Source organism: Austrofundulus limnaeus, unplaced genomic scaffold (genome assembly GCF_001266775.1).
Source record: "Austrofundulus limnaeus strain Quisiro unplaced genomic scaffold, Austrofundulus_limnaeus-1.0 Scaffold70, whole genome shotgun sequence".
Classification (NCBI taxonomy): Eukaryota; Metazoa; Chordata; class Actinopteri; order Cyprinodontiformes; family Rivulidae; genus Austrofundulus; species Austrofundulus limnaeus.
Genome location: NW_013952472.1, coordinates 191,371 through 200,107, shown reverse-complemented (window position 1 = coordinate 200,107; position 8,737 = coordinate 191,371). Strand labels below are relative to the sequence as shown.

The following is an 8,737-nucleotide window of genomic DNA, read 5'->3' as shown; positions in this document are numbered from 1 at the left end:
CCAGCACTGATTGGCCAAGCAATCTCACGTGATCCTCTGCAGCAACTGATGGCCAAGTGGGGCGTGTCATCACGACTTTACACCTCCGCGGCAGAGGCTCCACCGAACCCCTGAGACCGGCTCATCGAACCCCTAGGGTTCGATCGAACCCAGGTTAAGAACCACTGATCTAAAACATGTAGGGCAGTGTGCTTTGAGGACCAGGGTTGAAAAATACTGATCTAGCTTTACTGGAGTAAGTATTTTTCAGCAGTCTTTTTACTTCTACATTTTCACACAATTATCTGTACTTTCTATTTTTTACATTTTAAAAATAGTCTCATTACTCCTTTTTCATCCCAGCTTATTGTAAAAAAAAAAAAAAACACAGTCTATCCAGTTATGTGGCACTGAATAGAGTGGATTTAATTGTGGTTGGATGAGAAGTATAAATATTGGTTTGGATCAATCACAAATTACGTCACACTCCAGCAGAACGTATCAGACTTATGAAGATGACCGTGGCAGAAACAGCAAACCTAGTGCATCTCAAATTTTACTATAACGGTTCAGTCATTATGGCCTTTAGGAAAATGTATTTTTAGGGAGGTGGAGTTGTGCTCTATAGACCCCTGTGGTGCAGCCTAAGCTTTTGTCCTTAATGTCTTTATTTATTTATTTTTTGCCCATTACATTACTTTTACTTTTATACTTTACGTAGTTTTAAAACCAACACTTTTACACTTGAGTACACTTTTTCACTTATCCTGTCCACTGCTGATAATGTGCTGCTCAGTGTGGGCATAGACGTCAAGTTGTACGGATTGTTCCTACGTTATAAGGATTTTACGTCATTTTGCGGGTATACGGGCGTATTGAGCAAACTTGCGGATTTTTTCAAGTCTTACAGATGTTTTCAAAACCTCGTTTTTAAATTAATTTAACATGTCAGAACCTGTAAGATGATTTAAAAAAACAATAAATAACATCAAATAACCATCTTCCAACCTGTTCTGCTGCTAGAAACAAGTTTTGGACTTTTTCCACTCTCTTTTCCTCCTGCTTCGCAGCAGGAGCTGTCATCACCGCAGCCGACACCCCCCACTGCGAGATGTATGGATTTTTAGCAAAATTTACTGATTTTTGAGGCACTTTATACTGGTAAACGTCCAAAGGGGTTGACATGTAGCGGTATGTGTGGGAGACTGTGATGAAGTGAGGATTCAACATAATCTGCTGGCTTCATAAAGGTTCTGTCACACTGTGATGTTTTAGACAACTTATACCAACTTATGAAAAGTTTCTCAGACAATAAAAATGTCTACGCTGAAGATGGAATGTACAAAAAAATCTTTAAAAGCCTCTTTTGGACCTATGCATACAGTAATGCTAACAATTAGGTTGATCAAAAACATAATCGAAATGAGTAAAATAGTCATAACAAAATTTTCGTAAGTTGTGTAAAAGGTTATAGTGTGACAGGGCCTTTATTGATGGTCTGATTTTTGTATAGTACCTTCAGGCAAAATATATTGTGACTTGATGGTATATACTGTAAATAAACTGAATTGATTTGAATTGAATTGAATTGAATTAAAAGCTTGAGTTGATGCTTCAGCTTCATCTGAAGTTTTTTGTAACCCTAGTATCTGTACTTCTACTTTAGACGTGAATACTTTTGACACCTCTGCTGTTTGGAAACAAAGTACTTTTCTAGGAAATAGACGTTGGCTCAGTACTGTATAACTGTAAAGAAGCTAGTTTAGCTTTTTTAATCAGCTTCCTGCAGGCTTTCATAGTAACATGTAGAAACAGCAGCCTGACTTATACCTCAATCACTTGTATTTACAGTATGCGGAAGTACTTGTACTGTAGTAACATTAAGCAGAGACAAATTTTAAAGCATCTGTCATCAAAGCGTATCATCTCTCGAAGTCACACGGGTTTGTGTGTCACCTTGCAGTTCTGTCCTCATTAGTCCACGCATGTAGTGTGGTCCTCCACTCAGGCCTGTCCCCGTCCTGCTCTAAGCGTTTCATTGTGTTGTGGCTTCTTTCATCATCTTTCCCTCCTGCTACCGTGGGCTCTCTCCTCTCAGCTGGCCTCTTTACTCACTTCACTGATCAGCCGGTTTGTTTTGTCACGCCACCCTCACGCGTTTCGACGTGTGGCCTGCCTCTCACCCAGTTTATATCGGCCTTCCCCAACAGAACAATGACAACGAGACGCCGCTGCACTGTGCCGCCCAGTACGGCCACACCCGCGTGGTGCGCCTCCTGCTGGAGGAGCTGACCGATCCCACCATGAGGAACAACAAGTTTGAGACGCCGCTGGACCTGGCGGCGCTCTACGGCCGCCTGGATGTGGTGAGGCTGCTGCTCAGCGCTCACCCCAACCTGCTCGGCTGCAACACCAAGAAGCACACGCCCCTCCACCTGGCGTCCCGGAACGGACACCTCCCCGTGGTCGAGGTGCTTCTGGACGCCGGCATGGACATCAACTACGAGGTGCGTTGTTTACCTGAAAGCTTCTCCTTCACAGCTCGGCTCGTGGCGGCCGGTGTATGCAGCACTTTCCCCCTGCCGCAACGCCTCGCTAAATGCTCTGACATTAAACATAAAACTCTTTAAGCATTTCAAAGCAAAGCTGGCCCCCTCTCCCCCACCCATCCACCCACCCCGGTGGACCCCCAGGCTCCGTCTCTGTATCAAACTGGGCCTCCCATCTGTCTGGATCCACTTTCCCCTTCCTCTGCCCTGCTTTTCCTTTGAATGGTAAGATGTGGAATCTGTTCTGCATCCTGCAGGTTTCAATTAGCATGGCCCCATGAGCTGGAAAATAATCGACTTTTCCTCCCCAAACGCATAATTGTCGGCTGCGTAGCTGGCATGAATCTGATGGTTGCCAAACGGTGTTTATCTTCCTCAAGTGTTGGTGTTAAAACAAGACTTAGTGATTCATCCGGAGAGCAATTTCCCCTTTTATGTGGGTCACATTTAGAGTGTCTCCTGTTGTTAAACCTCTGGACTTAGGCTTAGGATTCTTTTTTTTTTTTTCTGTGCAGACGGAGAAAGGCAGTGCCCTTCATGAAGCAGCCCTGTTTGGGAAAAGAGACGTCGTGCAAAAACTTCTCAGTGCAGGTCAGAACTCAAAACCACCATAAGCACTCAAGACTTCTGTCCGGACTGACCATCTGTCATTATTTCCCAGGTATCGATGTAAATATTGTCGACCAGAAGGGCCTGACGGCGCTGGACACTGTCAAAGACATGCCCTCCAAAAAAAGCCGAGAAATAGCAGCTCTTATTCACGGTAAAGGCAAAATGCGCACCAGGGAGCCGCGGGGAAAGCACCTTTTTGGATTTTTTTGTTGTGATACGATCTTTGTGTTTGTTGCAGGTCACATGACTGGAAAACCCCCCATCATTGACCTACCCCCTCCACCCATCCCTCCACCTCAGGAGAGTCCCAGTCCGAGAAAGAAGGGTGAGATTTGACAAACGTTTCTTTATATGAGCCCAAAAAGCTGATGTTTGTTGTTACTTTTAAAGGTGAACATGAATGATTGATTACGCGAGCACATTACAGGGGGTACGTGGAAAAAATTTCCAGGTGTAGAAAAAATAAATAAAAATAGGACTGAGTTATGTAGGGCTCTATGATTTCTGCAATGCGGAAATCATGGATTTGAACACAAAATGGAAAACAGTATAAACACATAATCTCATGGGTTATGCTCATTTAGGCGAGTTTCTGATGCATTTTGTACGCTGCTGCTTCCTGTTTTAATTATTTATATAATTACTCACTCACTTTCAAGGCAATGTTTTATCTTCTATCTTTCTTAGAAAAGAATAAAATGCCTGAGAATTAAATGTTCTAGGGGGTTAAATAAATAATTTTCATTTACCGTATTTTCTGGACTATAAGTCGCTTTGGAGTATAAGTCACAAAAGTAAAAATATGCATCATGAAGAGAAAAAAAACCACAGATAAGTCGAACCTGAGTATAAGTCACATTTATTTAGAAATATATTTTATAATGCCCAGGCTTAATTAACATTATGTAACAAACCAGCCAGTCCAAAAAGCAAATTACATTTCACCACAGCTTCACCGATCTCACTCCACATCACTGAATCCGTTAAAGTCTTCATCCTCGGTGTCGCTTCTGAACAACTCCGCCAACTGCAGAGGAAGAGGAAGTGCTGCCGACATCTCGTCTTCTGCAGGGCTGTCATCAGACTCAGCTTCAGTTCCCGTTATTCCAGCCTTTCTGAATCCTGACAGGATGGTTTCAACTGTCACAGAAGTCCACGCTTTGTCGATCCATCCAGTCCAGTCTTTCTCAGTTTTCTTTATATATATTAATGCTTCAGCTATTTAAACTAGCACAAAAAAAAAACATTCACAATTCTATGGCGCCCCCTCATGGCTGTAGGTAGTATTGTTCATGTCAGTCATTTAATATTAAATGCAACAGCGAAAAAAGAGGCGTCGTGAAGAGAGAGAGAGAAAAAAATAAATAAATAAGTCGCTCCGGTGTATGAGTCGCAGGACGAGTCAAACTATAAAAAAAAGTGCGACTTATAGTCCGGAAAATACGGTAATAGTCAGCTGTTGTACATTATAGTTTTGCTGAATCGTCATTATGTTTGACAGAGGGGATACTAGGGGTATGACAAGATGGCTCAGGGGGTACACAAGTCTAAATGGTTTGGAACCACTGTTGTAGAGGACTGAAGATGCAGCACTGATGTAGAGCAGGGGGGTCAAACTCAGTTACACAAGGGGGCCAAAACTGAAAAGTTAGTCCAACCCAAGAACCAGTTTCTGTCACTGTTATATATAAAAACATTCTTATAGAAATACAAATTAACTTTTCCAAAGTATGTTTTCTGTAGCATTTAGAACATACTGTATTGTCCTGGCTGTCACAGCTTTTTATAGTTTGGCTGTTCCTGCAACTTAGTCAGGTATGACTTGTATATGTGTTTTCCTCTTCATCAGGGCTCTAGAATGCAACCAGTTTGGTTGCAAATGCAACCTGATTTCCTATTGGTACGACTAAAAAAATCTCCAGTCGCACTGGTGCGACCAATCGTTCGAGGCGGAGGGGGAGCTGTCGCCCGCTGAAACTAAAGTTTCCATGTTCCATAAAAATAATCCATCAGTATCAATGGTCGCCCGCCGACAGTCTCCATCTCTCCTAATAACACTGCGCTTTGCTCGCAGCTCCGCTCCACACCTCCCACACACACACACACGTTTATTGTTCTATCCTCATGGGGACTTTGCATTGGTTTCCATTCATTTCCCCGTCAATTCTACAGCCAACCATAACCTCCCAGGTAGACTACACACCTGACCCAAACCCTAACCTCACCAGGCTGTGTGTACCGAGGAAATGGTCAATAATTGTACCCACCATGAAACAAAAATCTGTACACACACGCGTGCGCACACGCATAGCGAAACAACCGTAGGTTGTTTTTTTTTTTTAAAAATCCGATCTTTTTGTGTGAACGTTCACATTACATTTTAAATGTGACCTGTATCAGACCCCTGTGTGAACGCTACACTGCACTGATGTGACACGCATGCGCAGTAAAAGACGTGACGTCTCATCAGCCGGCTTGTTTGTTTACAGAGCTAGCATGGATGCTACATTTTGCGCATCGTATCATAAGTTGTTGTTTAATCAGAGTTGATTAAATAATTATCTGACATGCTTCTTTAGTTCAGTGTTTATATCTGAACCTGCCTCTGACCGGGATGCTCCAGTGAAGCTTTTTTTTTTTGTTGAACGAAACTACGAGCTGGAAAAAAGTATTGACCAAGTAGCTAACTTTAGGATCGATACTCTCCACGACCCAGGCTGGACATCGTTATTATCATACTAATAAAAAGTAAAAAGATGAAGCAACTGGACTTGTGTTTTGGAGCTGTAAACACATGGAGCTGCAGATTTAAACAGCGAGACTTGAGGTTAGTGTCTTATCGATCCTTCACCCCCTCCTCCTGATGAAAAAGTCAGATGAATATGACATGAGCGTTCACACTGCAGTCACTTTGAAAACAGATATATATCCGATTTAAAACCACATACTGAAACTGAAAAAATCAGATTTGTCTCGTTCAGACTGTCGTAAAAAATCGGATATGAGTCAGATGGGTCAAATAAATCGGATTTGGGTCGGATTTGTCTGCAGTGTGAACGTAGTCTTATAGTAAGGAGCAACTTATATGTTTTTTTCCTCTTCATGACTCATTTTTTGACTGATGCAACTTATACTCTGCAGTGACTTATAGTCCGGAAGATACAGATTTAGAAAGACATCTTTAACAGTAATATCTAATGCCTTACTTTCTTTTAAACAATCTTTTTATATTATTTTTTTATTTTATTGACCTTTATTGATCCCCGGGTGGGGAAATTCATTCTCTGCATTTCTCTCATCACGCATGTGAGCACACACGTAGAGCAGTGGGCTGCAATTTTTGAGGTGCCTGGGAAGCAACTGAAAGGTTAAGGGCCTTGCTCAAGGGCCCAGAGTGGCGCTGGTCGGGGAGTTGAACTGGCAACCTTCTCTAATCTCTGCACCACCTCTCCCCAACTTCAATTATTATATCTTAGAGATAAATGTTTTCACAATCTAGCAAAACAGGTACAGAAATCAAACAAAAAATCCATTTATTTGAATTTGTTGCTCAAAATCATTTCACTTATTTTCTTATTTTGAAAGTTGGCCAGCTGTCATGAGATGAATGCACTAAATACAGACTAAAAGAGAAACCATAAAACTATTTTTCATCTTAAATATTACTTTTAGGGCCTGATAAAATGTTTATGAGGGCCATATTTGGCCCATGGGCCTTCAGTTTGACACGTGATGTATAGGATATGATCAAATGCTAATCAGGTTTAGCTCTTTAAAACACCCCTGAGGTAACAGTGAATATTATTAGACTGAATATATATCTTTAAATCAGTGTTTGTCTCTGAGAGGCCCTGATGTCGACCTGAAGGGGAGGTGATCATGTTTCTATCATTTTGAAGTTTTCCTGTTTGTGATTGGTTGTACAGCTGACATGGAGAGAGTGACAGAGCTGATCTCTGGGTTTGCCCTGGGCCCTGAGGAGGAGAGCCCGTACGAAGCCCTGTTTGAAGCCACCTCCTGCCACTCTTTGGACAGCCTCACCAGCGGCAAATCCTCCGACAGGGACTCGGGACGGCCTGACAGTGAAGTCGGCAAGGTTAGCAGGACCTCCAGAACCCACAAACACGACACAGAGACTGAGCTCCACACGTTTCTGTGGGCGGTCCAACCCAGTGTCTCCACTAGAGGGAGTTGTTCACTCTGCACAAAAAAAAAAAAAAATACCCCCAACACATCTCTGGATAAACAGTTTATAATAAAAAGATTATCAGCTTGTAATTTACTGAGCAGCTCTTTCATTCATTCACAGAAAGATCGTTCTGTCCAGTCGTCACATCCTGGTCCTGCTCACGAAGAAGTGATAAGCTCAGAGGTGAGGCCACAAAGGCATGACACCTTCCAGCAAAAACTTACTCTCCTTTTAAGCAGCCATGGTGCTCAGATTACATTCAAAAGGTGAACCTTTATGTTGGGCTTGACACTTTTTGTTAGCAAAACGCTAACAGGCTGTCAGAAAATGATTATGCTTTACTGAGAATAACTCCCACTTCCTCGCAGCATAGTTGATCACATCCTACTAAATATGTATCTGAGTGCTGTGTAAGGGAGGAGGAGGAGGAGGGAGGTGGAAAAGGAGTCTGACCTGACCTCAGAGTATGCTAAAACAGTTTCCATTTTCCTCCCTGAAGGAGGCATTTACAGCAGAGAGCACGACCACCCATGAATACCAACCAGAGCCTCGTTTTTGTTTTGTCCTTTCAGGCCCTTTTTACAAACAGCTGTATTGACCAAAGGGGAGAGGCAGCTGAAGAAGAGGAGGATCACACATACGAGTTGTTGCTGACGGCGCAAACCAAAGTCCCACCGCCCAGCCAGGAGTCCAAGTCCAATAAAGGTGCTTGTTTGGATAATTAACTGTGCTTTCCAATTAGTTTGATTTAATTAATGCATCTCGATTATCTGACTATCAGGTTTGTAAATAAACACCAGTAGGAGGTTGGTAAACACAGGGTGAACTGAAAAACTGAAATACAGACAGAAATACAAATTTACTAATTAAAATGAGTGTGGCTTATTTTACATTAATGAACACTGATTTACTTATTTTGGCCTAATAAAGAATGAAAATTAATATTTACCAAAAAAACTCTTTTATTCTGTCTGCTGAGCAACAAGTAGCAGAGATGCTAACCTAACATGGAGAACTAATAGAATCTGATTAGCATCGTGTTTTTACTGGACACAAGTCATTCTTAGTCATTTTATAACTTCAGTTATTATTTATAGACATTCTTCAGGGTTCAGCTAAGAAATCATGAGAAAGATGTGGAAAAGCACAGCTTAACTGCAAAATGCTTCAGCTACATGTGATATGTGAACGTAGAATATAACCCCTGATATAAAATAACTAATCATAATTTAAATTGATTTCATTTTACATCTGAACCCTGCGTATTTACTCTACCAAAAACAGAAAAAAAAATTCTCTGTAGGGTTAATTCTGTCTGTTAAACCTTATTCAGATGACCAGGCTCCATCCTGGTCATCTTCAGGTCTGGTAATGTGTAATTGGATTAAAACAGATCAAATTAAGCAGC

The 8,737-nt window shown here is 41.8% G+C and overlaps 1 protein-coding gene across 11 annotated transcripts in view; it reads left to right on the top strand.

The window, feature by feature from the left end:
- anks1aa (ankyrin repeat and sterile alpha motif domain containing 1Aa) overlaps nucleotides 1-8,737 on the top strand; it is a 105,970-nt gene that overhangs the window by 39,815 nt on the left and 57,418 nt on the right. For 10 of the 11 annotated variants that reach the window (XM_014010512.1, XM_014010510.1, XM_014010508.1 and 7 more), the window contains 7 exons: nucleotides 2,190-2,486; nucleotides 3,044-3,119; nucleotides 3,190-3,291; nucleotides 3,379-3,465; nucleotides 7,067-7,236; nucleotides 7,450-7,512; nucleotides 7,902-8,034. In XM_014010512.1, the coding sequence (XP_013865966.1) occupies nucleotides 2,190-2,486; nucleotides 3,044-3,119; nucleotides 3,190-3,291; nucleotides 3,379-3,465; nucleotides 7,067-7,236; nucleotides 7,450-7,512; nucleotides 7,902-8,034 (928 nt within the window). The remainder of the gene's footprint in view (nucleotides 1-2,189; nucleotides 2,487-3,043; nucleotides 3,120-3,189; nucleotides 3,292-3,378; nucleotides 3,466-7,066; nucleotides 7,237-7,449; nucleotides 7,513-7,901; nucleotides 8,035-8,737) is intronic. The other variant, XM_014010517.1, reaches the window with a different exon arrangement.